A 16,814-nucleotide genomic window follows, 5' to 3' on the forward strand; every position below is an offset into this window, starting at 1 on the left:
CCAAAACGCGGAAGTTAAAATGTTTTTCAATTAAAAGATTTTAAATTCCAAAATAACAGTGCAGTGGCATATTCAATGTTTAATAACTTTTCGACTGATTTGGAAATGAAAACAGAATCATGTATCTAGCAGCCCAGTTTTCACTATTCTAGTAAGAAAATTATCCAATCAGAATTCGATGTTTTGATACAGCGAGAAAAGCCCTCCCGCCCCCACAATCTTAAATCAAAACAAACCAAATAGGCCCCAGCCAACTAACAGCAAAGAAAAAAACAACAAACCAAATAGAACCATGTCACAGGAAATGGTAAACCGATAATTAGTTTAACCTGGAAATCGATAATTCATTAAACTCTTTCAAGGATTATTTTGATGCGTCCTGAAAAAGACGGATTTTGATTTTCGAATTCTAATGAGAACGCAAATTTTTAATATGAATTTAATTTATTCATTATGAAGATTAAGCTTAATAAATAAACTTAAGGTGTAGCTGTTTTTTTATCCGTCTTCTTGGGCAACAAAACCGCCTGAATATTCGGCAATACTCCACCCTGGGCAATAGTTACACCGGCCAGCAACTTGTTGAGTTCTTCGTCGTTACGAATGGCCAGCTGAAGATGCCGGGGAATGATACGGGTTTTTTTGTTGTCACGGGCAGCATTTCCGGCCAGCTCCAGGACTTCAGCGGCCAAATATTCCATTACCGCAGCCAGGTATACGGGAGCTCCTCCACCCACGCGTTCGGCATAGTTGCCTTTCCGCATGAGGCGATGGATGCGACCAACCGGAAACTGTAATCCGGCTCGCGACGAACGGGACTTCGGCTTGGCTTTAACTTTGCCACCTTTACCTCGACCAGACATTATTTAGGATATCTGTATTAACAATGACTTATCGATTTACAAATTGAAAACGTAAAACTAAATTTTCCAAAATTTGCCTTTTTGTGTAATTGATTCGCTCGAATTGCGATCGGAAAGGCGTGGCTTACTGTACGAGAGGCGGAGCAAACTCGAGGGGTGAAAAAGTGACAAAAGTGGAATTTTCGTCCGAATTTTCATCAGTCGTGTTCCAACAGTTGACCGAGAAAGATGGCTCCGAAATCAAGTCCCAAAGCAGCTACGGCAGCAACAGCGGTGAAAAAAGCTGGCAAAGCCCAGAAAAACATCGTAAAGACCGAGAAGAAGACCCGTCGTACTCGTCGCCGGGAGAGTTATTCGATGTACATCTTCAAGGTGTTGAAGCAAGTTCATCCGGATACGGGAATTTCGTCGAAGGCGATGAGTATCATGAACAGTTTTGTTAATGATGTGTTTGAGCGAATTGCCGCCGAATCCTCCCGTCTCACACATTACAACAAACGTTCGACGGTGACCTCTCGCGAAATTCAGACCGCCGTTCGGCTGTTACTTCCTGGGGAACTGGCCAAACATGCCGTTTCCGAGGGAACTAAAGCCGTGACCAAGTACACCAGCTCGAAGTAGGCAGGCCATTATTAAATCGACAATCATCTCCAAAACCGTCCTTTTCAGGACGACCAATTATTTAAGAAGAGTTAAATTGAATTCATTATTTAACATGAAATATTTTCCTGACTGAATAAAACGAGAATTATCTTTTTTTTTCTTGGGATTTTCATCCCTAATCCGTTCGTGTCTTGTAAGTTTTTCTTTTTCTAACTAAACAATTGATATTTACGAAACGCTGTGACTATCACGATACGGTGAAATTTTTTTTTGAAATACTATGTTCAGATTATTTTTTTTAACAGTTGTTCAAAAATGTATTAACTGTGTTTCGAATGTACTCAAAATTTCCTTGACCTAAAAGGTTTTCGTGTGTAAATATTCAACAATTACAATTAAGTAACACTTTGAATCAAAATGCTAGGAAAACTTCTCAAAAAACAATGCTAGGGAAACTTGAGTGAGTTCAAAAATTCATTACAGCAAATCTGATCGAAATTTCAACATATTTTTTTTTTGCTTTTTCCGGGAATTCACACGGTCCATTTTTCTCAAAAAACGCCAAACAAGAACAAAATCAAATTGTAGTAGGCGGAAGTATCAGTATTGAAAAACTAGGCGGTTTGAAAATCCATCATTTCCATAAATTTCATTCATTAAAGACACACGCTAGTTATTAACAATCAATCATTGACTTCTGTCTGAATCCTGTCTCCTGTCAACATTTACATAATATGGGTTTAGCTTCTGGCAGAACCGAAAGTTTTTTTTCAAAACCAGAAGTTTATAAAGAGCAGGATGTGTTATAAGTACTTGTTATTACTTCACTGAAGTACTGACAATATCATGATGAAAATCAAAATCAACTCTTCTTGTATTTTGTGGCCCTGAAAAGGGCCGTTTTGTTATTTTCCGAGTGCCAAAAAACTTAACCACCAAATCCGTACAACGTACGTCCTTGGCGTTTCAAAGCATACACCACATCCATGGCCGTCACCGTCTTACGTTTGGCGTGCTCAGTGTAGGTGACCGCATCGCGGATCACGTTTTCCAAAAACACCTTTAGCACACCACGCGTTTCTTCGTATATCAGCCCGGATATACGCTTCACACCGCCACGGCGAGCCAACCGACGGATTGCCGGCTTCGTTATGCCCTGGATGTTATCGCGCAACACCTTTCGATGACGCTTGGCTCCACCCTTGCCAAGCCCTTTGCCTCCTTTACCGCGACCAGTCATGTTAACAGTTAGAATTTAATGACCTTTGCAACTTGACGATTGAAACTGGAATGAAGTGTCGGCTGCATGTCAGTCATATTTATGCCTTTTCTGCGCACCTTGCTTGTCTGTGATTGGTCAATTTGCTCGCACATTTTTTTCATGTTGACATACTGACGCCGCTGCCACCTACACGTGAATCTGAGAACAATTAAAATAATCTTTTGAGTGTTCAATAATTGTTTTTCAATGACATTTGAAGAATCATTAGAAAGGCCATTAATGTTGGAATTATTTTCTGTTGGCATAGTTGACAACACCAAAACCATGTTAAAAATAACCATTAGTTTTTTTCTATTCGGCTCAGACTTTGAATTCCGGACCGTTTGCCGAATGGAGGCAATTTTAGACCAGTTCCACATTGCGATGAATTGCAGACACGGAAAATAATAAAAAGGTAAAATTTACCTTTTTGCGAGGTGATTTTTTTCCACCCCTCTTTCGAGGTAAATTTTACCTTTTTTTCATTCACCTAGCAAAAACGTAAATATTACCTTTTTTCAATTCACCTGGCAAAAAGGTTAACTTAACCATTTTCGCATTCACCTAGCAAAATAGTAAATAATACCGTTTTCCCATTCACTAATTTAAAAGGTAAATGCTATTTGGTTTGGTTGGTTTCTTCAATAAAAATGAAAACAAAATTCATTCAAATATTTATATTTATTTGAAATATATAGGGACTATTCATTATATTTTTTTTTGTAATGTATCACCGTGTTTAAAAAAATTTTTTGATGTAAATCCTTTTTCGCCAGGCTCGTGGCAATTCAGCTTCACGTTCTTCCGCGCCATAATGGCGACTAATCCAGTCAGATCTGGCTTTTCCGGAATGATATCTGGAGGATGACGTGAAATATACCTCGAAGCTGGGCCGATCTGAAACAAAAGCATAGTATTATGACGAGAACCAGCACAACTAAATGATATCTAAGAAAAAACTTACCATTCTGTTCCGATTTTCTCATATTGGCACGAAACATAACTTCCCTTCTGAACGACAAAACAGCTTAACCTCAATAAACGGATTCGTCAAGTAGTTACTTTCGTTCGAGATGAATTGTACCGTTTTGTTTAGCTCAATCCAGGTCCATTTCACCTCGCTACGAGGTAAGTTTTACCTTATTTGGATTGTAACCGTTCGTTACATTCTCAGAAATGTGTCTTTGACACACTACTTAATCCGACTACAACCCTGATTGACAAATGTCAACACTCGCCACTCAACCAAAGGTTCTCAGAGGATTCCTCCCATTTTACCTCCTACTCCCATTTGTACGCAGCCACACTTCTCTCGCGGGAGGTGTCCATGGGCGTCGGATGAACACTCCTTTGTTAATGCGAGGAAGTGTTATCACCCAATGAACGTCGCACCCGTCCAATAAAGTTTCTGACGTTTTTGTTAGTGCGACGGCCGGATGAATTTGTAGAGCTTGCTTTGATATTGGCCTAGCCCACGAAGGGTCTTTCCGTTCGTGAACGTCTTAGAGGCATGAAGTGCGCGCCGTGTGTAAAAATCTAAAGTAATGTTGAAAAAAGAAAAGTATTTTTAAAAAGTGGTGTAATGAATATTAAATATGATTTACTAAAATTACAGGTTAAAAGCGAAAACAAAAGAGACGTTCACAAGTTAAAATCTATCACGAAATCGATAATTAACGGAAAGTTAAAAGTGATTTAAAAAGCTGTAACGGAAAGTAGTACGTTTGAAAATGACATGCGGTATTTGTGAAAAAGCTAAACTAAAATATGTTTTTTCTACACTAAACAGCTAAACCTATCGTTAAAAGTGCTTAAAACCAAAAAGTATACGGACATTCAATTGTTCTGTAAAATCAAAGGTAAAATTTATAGGTTATGATTTTTAAAACATGCTGAAAAGTACTAAGTAAACTTATTAACACAGCAACAAATCGAAAAACGTTACAACAACAGAAACATCAAAAACATATTAAAACCAGTTTGTAAAGAAAAAGGTAAAAGTTCTAAAAATGTATATATTTATATAATGTGAAAAATTATTGTAAACATGCGGTTACATATATGACGTCACAGAGTAGTAACTCCTCTGCTTAGGTCCAAAGGGCCTTTTTCTTTTGTTTCTCCGTTCAAGCTCCTGATCGCCCTCATTGGGTAGCGAGTGTGGCCAAAAGCAAACAGCCATCACAAGGATTAACGACCAGAATATCCTAAGGAGGACTTAACCTCAATTCAGTCCATAACCATCGTGCGGAACATCGCTTGTGTCAGCCAGATTTGGACACTGTTTCGGGACGCCGAAACATGTACAAATCCGCCGAGGTTGCTGCCCCTCTGAGAAAAAAATGCGAGAAATTCGGAGCATTGAAAAGTTTATACCCATAACAACAAAACCGCAAGTATTCATAATAATAGAGTGACGTCTCGTATTTAGGCCTGTTAAACTAATAAATAAGCTCATCATGATTTGTAACACGTTAGCCGCCCTGTTTTAGTGTCTATTTAATTGGATTTACTACCACATTTTGAGTTGTACCGACTTAATCTCCGTCATCCCATGCCTCCCTCTGAGATGTTACAAGATCTTTTCTAATTTACGCATCCGGCAACGGTTGGTAACATGCGAGGTACCACTCGCATGTGTAACACTGGTTTGCCATCCCGCCTTTTGGACATCTCTATCTGAGTTTCTCAAGGGAGAAAGTAGCCCTGCAAGTGACAACCGTAGAAAGTCCGACCCTGAGTCCCACTCATTTCACCCAATTCCACCCACCAGTAAAAACCACCCACCCGCTGAGCAACCGCGAGTTACAGGATTTACCTTTTTTTCTAGGTGAATTATACTTTTTTTATTGAGCTCAATTCAGGTGAAGTTCACCTCGCTACGACGTAAGATTTACCTTTTTTAGATTCACCTTTTTTCTCGGTGAATTGTACCTTTTTTCCAACCTCGATTCAGGTAAATTTTACCTCGCTGTGAGGTGAGTTTCACCTCGAAGAGGTAGAAGTTACCTTTTTGGCTTTCACGAGCGTTCACCTTTGCTAACTCGGTAAATTTTACCTTTTTATTATTTTCCGTGGAGGTTAAGGCGCAATTTTACAAAGTAGGTAGGCAATGAATGTTCAAGTTGATGCATATTCCGCCTACAGCTTATGCAAATCGAAGATTTCAAAAATCAGATACGAACGAAACCACAAAACATGTTTATCTGTACAATTACATTTGATGATCGTAAATCTCGGGAATTGGAAATTTGCGGTAGGTAATTATTTTTTTGTGGAAAGAATTTAACCAAGTTTACGGTTTCTCAAGTGGGCGAGTCGGATAACATTGCATGCACTGGTTTATCACGCATAAACAAAGCTAAAAATGGTCAGTTTTTTTGGATGGTCCTTTTCTGATTCTGACTTTAAAAATTGTTCGGACAGAGTTTTCAAAATAAAAGCGTAATAAATAAGTTTTCCAACATTTAAGACTATATAATTCCACATTGCGATAAATTGCTGAGGTTAAGGCGCTTTCATTGGAGTAGGTGGGCAATACATGTTCAGGTTGATGCGTTTTGCGCCTCAAACTTATGCAACATATCATAAATCGCGTACTGTGACAGAAATCAAAGATTTCAAAACCAGATACGCATGAAACACAAAAAAAGAATATTAGGTATTTATTTTGAAATGAAATTAAAAAAAAGTGCAGAACTCTTTCAAACATTCACTTAAGATTTTATTTTTTATTGCACCTAACATCAATTTTTTCGAGTTTTTTAATTCGTGAAACGTTATCAACATCTTGGCGCACGTGCTTATTTTCCGAATGATAATGAGGTTTATTAAAGCAACAGTTTACTTTGATGTTCATTAATCAAAGTTTGTAGTTTTAAATGTAGGAATAGACGATTAAAAGTGATTGATTTGTTTATCGCCTACGCTTATGCAACATAGTTAAAGTCGACTACAGGAAGCTTGTGATGGATTCACATTAGATTTATTCAGTACTAATGCGATTTTTTTAAACCTCTACATTGGGCGTAAATCAACCAGTTTGTTTCTCAAAGGCACAACAAATTTAAACCAATGAAACATCTTATTTACTGGACCCAAATTTGATCATATTCGTCACACAATCTTCAAATAGATGGTCTTCAGATGTTGGGAGAACGGAAATCATTAGTCCTGTCTGGGTTCCTGGGAGTTTTGGGCCTGAACCGATCATCAGATCATAAGTGATCTTGTAGTTTAATCTTTAGATTCTAAAGTTTGGAATTCATATTTTAGAAGTTAGGTAGGCTAATTCAATTCAAAATCGAATGCTCCTCTAGTAGTAAGCATAGGGTTTAACAATTGCTTCGGTAGCTGTTACATAGCTCAAAATCAAGCAGAGCAAAAACCCAAAGAATTAGCTTAGTTTGGTATAAATAAACATTTGCTTAGCGGATGTGAACTCTGACTTTAGAACATAGCTTTTTCTTTGGAAAATAGAGTTAAGTATCCATGAAAATCTGTAGTTTTCTTAAGTAAATTAAAATCAGGTGACCTGATATGTAATTGAAAAGTACGGCTAAAATAGCACGATGTCAGCTGTGCGGCTGGGGGGAGAACGACCGGAAAGTTTTTGGTTAATGCATGACGACAAGTTATTTTTTCCGGCTTCAATATTTATAAATTTAATCGAAAAAGTATATTATATTGCCAGATGTTAAAGTTCATTGTTGTTCGCGTTGTTGTTGTTATTCTTGAATCTGTGAAAGTGAAAGTGTTTAGTAAATAAGGTGCTAAAAATAATAAAATTGAAAATTATTCGAAGTAGTTGAATCGGAGAGGCTGGAACTCCGGACAAACACCTGATCATTTTTAAATTGCTGAAGATGAACTGGAAGAGAAAGCTCCTAGACGATTTGAAGATTTGTACAATTTTTTCATTACTTCCTTTTTGTTATAATTACATTCATATTTCAATTATAAAAGCTAAAAATGTAAAAATTGTTAATAATTAGGCTGAACAAATTTTGACAATACGACGAACACAACATCAATGAGACTTATGCCATATTCGTTTTCATCCTGGTGGTGCACCGGTAGTGCACCAAGTGCTGTCAAAGCGTTTTTTTTTTATATGAAGATGACAGCAGTTGGTGCACAACCATCTTTCCACCAGATGAAAACGAATATGGCATTAAATTATTTAAAATATATCAAAGTTCCGGAAAAGGTTTGACGCTTTTGAAATTTTCCATTCCAACATAAGTAGGATGTAGTAGTATACATGAAGGCGTTTTTCGTCGGTCATAGAGCAAAAAGTTGGTACCGTCAACTGGGGCAACATGCAACACTTTTCAACTTCAATTGCTTGTAAAAACTTAATGACCACAGATAATCACACCGCATTTACATCAAAAGTTTTAAGGTTGATGGTACATCAAATTGACGTTATCAGAAAAATTATTGGTTTCACCAGTTATTTTTAAATTTACAAAATCATGCGATGTTCACTCTACTAAGAAAAAGGGGTAAAATGCAACAAACTCTGTTATTAATGAAAAATAAACCGAAAACGGGAAAATATTTCGGCTTTTTCAGTCAATTCACGGATCCAAAACACCTTCTCTTCTTATTCCGACGTTTCGTTCTTTATTTGAACTTTTTCACAGGAATCTACAACAAACATTACAATCTCTTAATGAACTAATTGACAACATAGAACAGTAAAAAACTTACAGAAAATTGTGTTTCTTCATCTGGAGGATCAATTACAATTAAATTCACATACAATAATTGGACACTTTTTACCATTAAAAACGCTAAAAGATATTAAAATAAAAACTTAGATGAAAAAGCTTATTAAAATATGAGCTCTACAAATTCCGGGATCCTCAACACTATCAAGAAAGGAAATAGACCGAAGAAAAACATACCCAAACAGACCGATACTGCTACATCAACAACACCATTTGGTAGTGCAACCAGGCGGCGGCAACGCTATTCAAACCGTATGGAGCACATCTCTCAGATTTCCCCTTTTTTCCCCTCGTTTTGACAGATTTAAGCTTTTTTCCTCAGATTTAAGCTTTCGTCTCCTATGCTCTCAAGGCAAAAAAAGCTTAAATCTGAGGAAAAAAAAAGCTTAAAAACGAGAATCACGACCACTTATTCAAAAGATGTTGGTCACACGATACATAGACAAATCGTGTAACGTTGCCGCCGTCTGAGTGCAACCAGCTAGTGATCGGAGTGTTTGTTTGCGGAGTTTGCTGAGTTTTCTTTGAGATTTTCTTTCGTGTTTGGAGTTTGCTCTAGGCAGTAAATTTCATTGTTTATAAATATTTAAATAAGCTTTTTCATCTAAGTTTTTATTTTAATATCTTTTAGCGTTTTTAATGGTAAAAAGTGTCCAATTATTGTATGTGAATTTGATTGTAATTGATCCTCCAGATGAAGAAACACAATTTTCTGTAAGTTTTTTACTGTTCTATGTTGTGAATTAGTTCATTAAGAGTTTGTAATGTTTGTTGAAGATTCCTGTGAAAAAGTTCAAATAAAGAACGAAACGTCGGAATAAGAAGAGAAGGTGTTTTGGATCCGTGAATTGACTGAAAAAGCCGAAATATTTTCCCGTTTATACAGTTTCACCAGTCGAGAACAATTATCTTTAAACGAAAACGTTTGAAAATTTATAGTTTATGATATATTTTGTAACTTGACAGCTACACTCACTGGGTGGGGAACATGAGAAAGGGAAATTATGCTAGGAACTCAGGATCTTATGCGACTGCTTTCTTTTAAACCCGAGACACTTTCCTCCAGAGAACTCAAATAAGGGAAATCACCAAGAATCAGATCAGACAGTCTGGACCGCTTAAGAAATGAAGTTTTGGGGGAGGCTCATTCAGCCTTAAACGTTACCACGGAACAAAATGTTAAGGGATTAAAGTTACTCTACCAAACAGAGTCCTATAGGGTTCAATTCATGATTGGGTTTTATTCATAATAATTTTTAACTACAACTTCCCTGCAACTTGGCAGGTCGATTAGTTGTTTTCGGCATTCTATTGAACCCGATGTACGGCAGATGTTATTTTAGGTTCGGCTTCGTTGAATAGATGCGGAAATATTGCAGAACGGTTCAAGGTACCATGGGCTCTTTTCCGGCGTCCCGGAAGAGCCCATGACCAGCAGTACGATCCTTCCCGTGTAGTCTCGGTTGTTGCCACGAGGGGCGTACTTGATGTCAGTCGTTCGATGTATCGGATTATTGGCGTTCCGATTTCTTTCTGCCCTTTTTTGTTATCGGCTGCGTTGCGTGCTGGTACAAATAGACGAAAACACAAAAAGGCCCTCTTGGACCTGCCAAAATCGGTTATGATATCTGTGACGTATTGTTTTAATGTGCACGTGTTTTACAATTTATGTTATGGTTTTCTTATAATAATTTACCTTTTTAACGTAGTGCAACAAGCTCCGCTTTCAGATCAAGTCCAATCCCATCACTGATGGCCGATAGTGATCAATTACCCTTTATCAATCTCCTCACTAAACATCTTTCCTTGATAGCTATAAGGTCACTCGCTAATGATGGCTCCAGAGAAACCCCACTAGTTGAAAGAACTAACTCGTTGAAAACCAATACTCCCACTCTCTACACATCTATACCGATTTTAAGCCTAGCTCTCAGTAAAAACATAACACTCTGCTGGATACCGGGCCACTCCAGCATTCCCTGTAACCAGGCTTCGGACTCTTTTCAGAGCCCAACAAGAGCGGTGTAAAAATCAGCTCCGCTCTTTGAATTTAGTTGTGAGCGGAGCAAGAGTGGTCGATAGGAGCGGAGTGACCATACACACAGGGAGTGTTTTTCGTCACTCACAAAACACTCAAAATTGAAATGAGCGCTCTATAAGAGCGTCACCTAAAGAGTACTCCTAAGGTGTACACAATGTGCGTCCAAGTAATAAATTGATGGTGCTGTTCGCTTTGGTTCGTATCCAGCTGTTTTTTTTGGAAGATGAATCAAAAAGATAATAACATCAAGCCGGAATAGATGAGAACAATATATTCTTATATACTTTGGTTCAATATAAGTCTCTATCAAACAACAAACCAAATAAGTCACGCTTAGAACCGATCCGAAAGTTCTTTACCGGGTGAAACTAAATTGCTCCCCCACGGTGGTAAAGGTAGCATAAGTCATCTGCAGTATAGTGGTGCTGATTGAACATTGAAAGTTAATTTTGCAGTCCGCTAGCTAGTGTCGAGGGTGTTATCAACAAGATTTTTTTTTTGGATTTAGATTGTTTTGAATTCGTGAAATAAAATCAATAGGGGAGAATGAGGATACTTGATCCCTGGGAATACTTGATTCCTTAGCTATATCTCGAAACTGGAATGTCATACAAAGATCAAATGTTCTAGAAAAATGTGCCAAAATGAGCAAAATAACAATACTTGTAGTTTAAAATTTTTTAACAAAATAATTGTTCGAGTAATTGAACTTTGTTTGAAAAATTTCACAAAATGTAACTTGAAGATCTTTTTTCATCACTTCAAAATGTTTCTTACATGGGAAAATTATGAAAAAAATATTTGTTCCAATGCATCAATCGTTCGAGCGTAGAATGAACTTCATAATGCCATATTTTCAAAGCAATCGAAAACTCTCCACTTTTTTCAGAAAAAGTTTTCTAAAATGTTGATTATGGGTATAATTGATCCCCTACAGTTGGGTACAATTGATCCCCCTTCCAATTGGCATATTATTCTTCTAAATTGATCGTTATGATTGCTGATCACGAAATTACTAATATTTATCCAAAAACTAATATTTATCAAACAATTGTCTGAAGAAAAGACCAAAAATAATTAATTTTCTCTTAATTATAAAAAATAGCGCCTTTAAGTATGCAATGTTATTAGCGTTGAGACAAAGATATAGAATTTTCTTCTTATGTCTGCTATAAACTGTGAAATGAGAATAAACATGACCAAAATAGTAAATTAACATTCTATCTTGGGGTTTTGTTTGATTTTTATACAAGGATTAGGGCTTCCTGAATAAAAGATCAAGTCTCCTTCAATAGGGGATCAAGTTTCCCCTAACTTCAGAAAAATCGCAATTTTTTTACTCCCACGAAAATGCTTCTAGTTCATCAACGGGTTCAAGTATCGTTCTAATTTTTGGAGCATAGAAACTTGAAGTTAAAAGCTGTCAGAAAATGTCAAAGACGGCGACATTGCTAATTTTTTCTTAAAAGATATGATGAAAATAAGAAAAGGGGATCAAGTATCCCCACTCTCCCCTACCTACTAGCCTATACTAGCAAAGAATACCCTAAATGTTTGTCAGAAACAAGTCGTTTTCATGGAGTTCTATGTGACTAACAATTGTTACAGGCTACAATTTTGACCAAAATATGCGTTTTTGAAAAACGTTATTTTTAACAAAATTTAAAATAATAACATATCGTCAACTGGGGCAACATGCAACACTTTCAACTAAAATGGCTTCTAAATAACCCACGTCCACGGATAATCATAACCTTTATACATTTAATGTTTTAAGGTTGATGGGATATCAAATTGGCGCAGTCAGAAAAGTTATTGTTTTTTTCAGTTATTCTTAATTTTCAAAATACATTTGATTTTCACTATACTAAGAAAAATTGATAACATGCAACAAACTTAGTTTTAAATGAAAAATCTAATGAAAAAGTATATAAATGTATTGTTTTTGATAAATTTTTGATGCCATAAAAACCATTACGCATACAAATACCAATTTCAGTAAATTTAGGATCTGTTCAAACTGATTTTTGATTTTTTTTGTGAACATAAGCATGCTGCATACATTTAGGGGTAAAAAATACTAAAAAAATACTACAGAAAAATTAAATCAGAAAAAATGTTTGTAGGTGATATCATTAAGCCAATCCGTCATACTGGGGAAAGTATTTTACGGCTTCGAAAAATGTTAAAATTTGTACATCTTTTGCTCTATTTTTTAAATTATTTTTATTTTTTTTTTTTTTTTTAAACTTTGAATGAAAATGAAAAACTTTAAAATACTAACTTAAGATGTGAGAAATTATTTCATCATCATTTTGTAGGCATTAAAAGACAACTTGATTGCATTATATAATAATGAAAATAAAACAGGGCTGTAGTAATCAAATGTTGCATTTAACCCCGCTGTTACATGATGCCCTGTTTGACGGTACTTGAACTCAAAGAGGAAGTATTTTGTGACTAAAATTCATGCAAAGCTAGATATTTGGTCTACAAACACCCGAATAAACGAAAAATTAGTGGGTAAAGGACACGTAAAGAGATCAATGCTTGTGGAAGGACCGCAGTTCAAGATTTTTTTTGCCAAAAATTGACTTTGTGGGACTTTTTCGGTTTTCTGAAACATAGTTTAATATGCATTATGAAAATTCAAATGATTAACATGTGATTTTCAGCGAGTTGTGAAATTCTTAAATATTCCATATGAATCCCTTAGAGATCTAAAAAAAATGGCAGTGCCAGATGTTTTATGCAATTTCTAAGTCAAGTGACATCAAACAGTCATCAAAATGTACGTACAAGTTTTTTTTAAATTTTATAATGAAATTTTCCCCATTCATCTATTGTCATAATAATGTAGATATATGTTTTTGAGTAACTGTAAACGATTACTTTACATTACATAAATTTCATTAAACCATTGGAATTTGAATCTCGGCACCAAGCGCTTGCACGCTTTGCTTTCAAAGCGCTGCCTACAGAATTCCATTAATGAGCGTCTTTTTTTGCTATTCAGATGATGGGAAGGACGGTTTCCTAAAAACACACTTAATTTCCCTAAGAGCACGCTCTAAGAGCTACACTGACGGAGCACACATCACTCATGTAAGTGAGTGTCGAACATTTATTTTCTGGGAAGCATGAGCAGAGTGTGTGCGGTTTAGCGCTCACAAGAGCGTGGGTTCCACTCCTCTTTGTGAAGCTTTGCTCTTGCACTTATGAGTGACACCTCAGGAGTCGTCCGAAGCTTGCCTGTAACGAATCAGCCAATCAACTTCCCTTAGCCGGTTCCAAAATGACTCCCCCCTCACAATTCCCATTTCACAATCCGACGCTAGTAGAAGCATTAAAACCCAGATAATGGAAGGCTGGGAAATCGAATGGGCTTCGAACAATCGCTCGAAGTTGCGAGAGATTAAAAACACGAAACAGAGATGGATTGATAGATCCTGCACTTTCGAAAGAAGAGCTTTAACACGACTCTGCATCGGCCACACTCGGTTCAGCCACGAATACATAATGTCCAAAGATAACACCTCTACTTGCAACTCCTGGTTTTTTCATACCTAGTTAAACAAATGCTTTTAGGCTGACGACGAGTGCACTTGAACTCCTTTTACGACTTTGGCAAATTTTGAGTTGGCGGCAATCGAAGATTTCGACAGAAGTCGAACCAATAGGCTGTTGATTTTAGTCATATTTTTGTTTTAAAAATACTGAGGGAATGCAACAACTTATGATTAAAAAAAGTTCATTTCCTAACTCCTTCGATTGAAGTGGTAGTCCTGAAAAGGACTGATTGATAGATGTTCTAGTAATGGAGATGAATTACTTTACTTCTTGGCAGCGCCCTTTTTAGCTGGGGCAGCCTTTTTCGGTTTGGGAGTTTTGGGTTTTTTAGCTGCGCTTTTGGTTGGTTTGGTCGCTTTCTGCTTAGGTGTGACTGACTTTTTCACAGTTGCAGCCTTTATGGCTGCCTTGGCTGGAGCTGCTTTAACCTTTTTACTAGCCGCGGCTTTGGCCTTTGAAGGAGCCTTCTTGGCAGCAGGTTTTTTGACACCGGCAGCCGCCTTCTTGGGCTTCTTAGCCACTTTTTTCTTCTCTCCTGCTCCTTTTTTGGCTTCCGCTTTGATGTTGAATGATCCGGAAGCTCCTGTTCCTTTGGTTTGGACATAGTTCCCCTTTTCAACTCCAGTTTTCAAGGCCTTCTTGATGAATGTTGCTAATTTAGCGACATCACACTTGAAGTTTGCTGCGATATATTTCTTGATGGCCTGGAGTGACGAACCGTTACGCTCCTTGAGTGATTTGATTGCAGCCAGGACCATATCATTCACCGGTGGATGCGTTGCGGGCTTCTTCGGTTTCTTCTCTCCCTTGGATGCCTTAGCCTTCTTGGCCTTAGTTGGCGAAGCAGCAGCAGCGGCTACAACAACTTCCGTTTCCGTCATTTTTAATTTACTTTCTCAAAATTTAACAAACACTGTAAGAAGAATTTACGAATGCTTGCATTGCTAGCATCCATTTTACTGTTATCCCATGCGGATGTCCGTATTAGAGAAATGCGGGATAGCAAAAGAAAATCGCTCTTTCAAACAATGTGTGACATGAACTTAATATTTAATTTTGTAAAACAATTTTCGAACTAATGTAGGTGTTTAGGGAATAAGCATTATTGCTAACATTGAGATAATTGATGGGCCCATAATTATAACTACTTTCCGTTTTGGTTACCAAATTACAAACATAAATAACAAACATAAGTAAGTGTGAATGTTAGATCGATGCTGTTTATTCCACACAAATAAGCACAAATTTAGCCGTTTGAACAATAAAAAGGTTGAAACTGGTGCTGTGACCAACAAATTCATTATTTCATCTACCTAAAAACGTTTTATTATCACACTTACATGTTCCTAAACACAGCTTAAATGAATAAATGTAACTCAATGTTACATCCAAATGCAACTTGCATTGGTCTGGTGACAATCGCCTATAACAGTTTCAAGTATGATTATTAGTTATCTTAATTTCATCATATTTTTTTAAATTAACAATAACATAAGGTGCCCCATTTTATTAAAGAATACCTTTTCACACCTATATAAATCTCTTGATTGAGAATTATATATCACAGTAAATTTTTGCCTCGATTTGCAGTAAAAAAATGCTGGAATCGTTTTCTAATTGATGGATTTTCCAGCATTCGGTCGTGTTCTTGTCAGTTTTGCTGAAAAATCAGCAATCGGGTTTCAAATTACTGAACTTTCCAGCAACTGGTCTGTGCTTGCTAGAAAATCAGCAATCGAGTTGTCAAATTGGAGTCTGTTAGTTTTCGCACGCTGAAGCAAGGTGAGACTCTATGTTACAAATTTTGATTAAATTAATACAATTCATTTTCCTCTATATTCTACCAACCAGACATCAAGTCAAGGGTGAGTTTTTATTGGACAGGTAGATATTCCATGATCACCACTTTGGCACAAAGATGCCACCCCAGAGCCGGTGTAGGAATATAGAAAAAAAAATCATGTTTCTGGAAATAAATAGGTACAACCCTTATTTGAAAAAATGGGAGAAAATAATTGTGTTTTATCGCTTATTACATGCACATAATTCGGGTAGAAACCCAAGTTTTCGATAATTTTTTTAAATTCGGTCAATAAAAAAAAGTCTTATTTGTTAGGCGTGAATTTTTATTTGAAGGTTTATTTTTTTTTAATCATTTACCACTACAAATAGAAAAGAAAAATAACGATCTAAGCCATTTAAATCAAGTTTTAAATTACCATACTTGTAAACATGCTCATCACAATGTGTTTGACCACAAAGCGTTTTTTACAAAATTAGTTAAATAAGATCTTTTTCAACAATTTTTTCATAAGACTGAGTCGGTTATACATAAAAGATGTTGATTTCGAACGTTTTCTTACATTTTAGTTCAATAGAGGCAACGAAATTAAAGTTAAAATTAAAATACTGGGCTGTCGAAAATTGAAGCTGAAAATGAGCTCAAAATCTAGTTTTCGCCAACTTTGATACTGAAAACAAAGGGAATGTTTACATAGTTTGACACTTCAAAATCCATTTTATCAGTTGGAGTGCAGATCGTTCGAATAGATTGTTAAAAATTTCATCTAAAATGGTGAGTCTCAAATCTTTATTTTCACATGTTTCATTTAACAGAAAAGTGTCTTTCAGCGTCCGGAAAACTATCGAAAAACCTACTCAGAGGAAGACGTCCAGCTCGTACTTTTGGATGTGAGTACGAGGCATATGACTCTATCACACCCAAAATTCAGCCTCTGTGC

The 16,814-nt window shown here is 36.5% G+C and overlaps 4 protein-coding genes and 1 long non-coding RNA gene across 5 annotated transcripts; 2 read left to right on the top strand and 3 right to left on the bottom strand.

The window, feature by feature from the left end:
- Nucleotides 1–453: 453 nt before the first annotated feature.
- On the bottom strand, nucleotides 454–974 carry LOC129739108 (histone H2A-like). The gene has a single exon (XM_055730508.1). It carries the CDS (start codon nucleotides 861–863, stop codon nucleotides 480–482), a length of 384 nt encoding a protein of 127 aa, XP_055586483.1. The 5' UTR covers nucleotides 864–974; the 3' UTR covers nucleotides 454–479.
- On the top strand, nucleotides 478–1,512 carry LOC129739107 (histone H2B-like). The gene has a single exon (XM_055730506.1). The coding sequence runs from the start codon at nucleotides 1,092–1,094 to the stop codon at nucleotides 1,482–1,484; it is 393 nt and encodes a 130-aa protein (XP_055586481.1). The 5' UTR covers nucleotides 478–1,091; the 3' UTR covers nucleotides 1,485–1,512.
- An 872-nt stretch (nucleotides 1,513–2,384) lies between these two features.
- Nucleotides 2,385–2,712, bottom strand: LOC129738978 (histone H4). Its single transcript, XM_055730328.1, has one exon. The coding sequence runs from the start codon at nucleotides 2,704–2,706 to the stop codon at nucleotides 2,395–2,397; it is 312 nt and encodes a 103-aa protein (XP_055586303.1). The 5' UTR covers nucleotides 2,707–2,712; the 3' UTR covers nucleotides 2,385–2,394.
- A 1,171-nt stretch (nucleotides 2,713–3,883) lies between these two features.
- LOC129739235 (uncharacterized) lies at nucleotides 3,884–5,204 on the top strand. The gene is made up of 4 exons (XR_008735774.1): nucleotides 3,884–4,268; nucleotides 4,343–4,445; nucleotides 4,517–4,586; nucleotides 4,652–5,204. It is a non-coding gene; the product is annotated as an uncharacterized LOC129739235 (long non-coding RNA).
- An 8,949-nt stretch (nucleotides 5,205–14,153) lies between these two features.
- LOC129737548 (histone H1-like) lies at nucleotides 14,154–14,954 on the bottom strand. The gene has a single exon (XM_055728711.1). It carries the CDS (start codon nucleotides 14,952–14,954, stop codon nucleotides 14,337–14,339), a length of 618 nt encoding a protein of 205 aa, XP_055584686.1. The 3' UTR covers nucleotides 14,154–14,336.
- Between the last annotated feature and the right edge of the window lie 1,860 nt (nucleotides 14,955–16,814).

The sequence above is a fragment of the Uranotaenia lowii genome, chromosome 1 (assembly GCF_029784155.1).
Source record: "Uranotaenia lowii strain MFRU-FL chromosome 1, ASM2978415v1, whole genome shotgun sequence".
In the NCBI taxonomy this organism is placed as follows: domain Eukaryota; kingdom Metazoa; phylum Arthropoda; class Insecta; order Diptera; family Culicidae; genus Uranotaenia; species Uranotaenia lowii.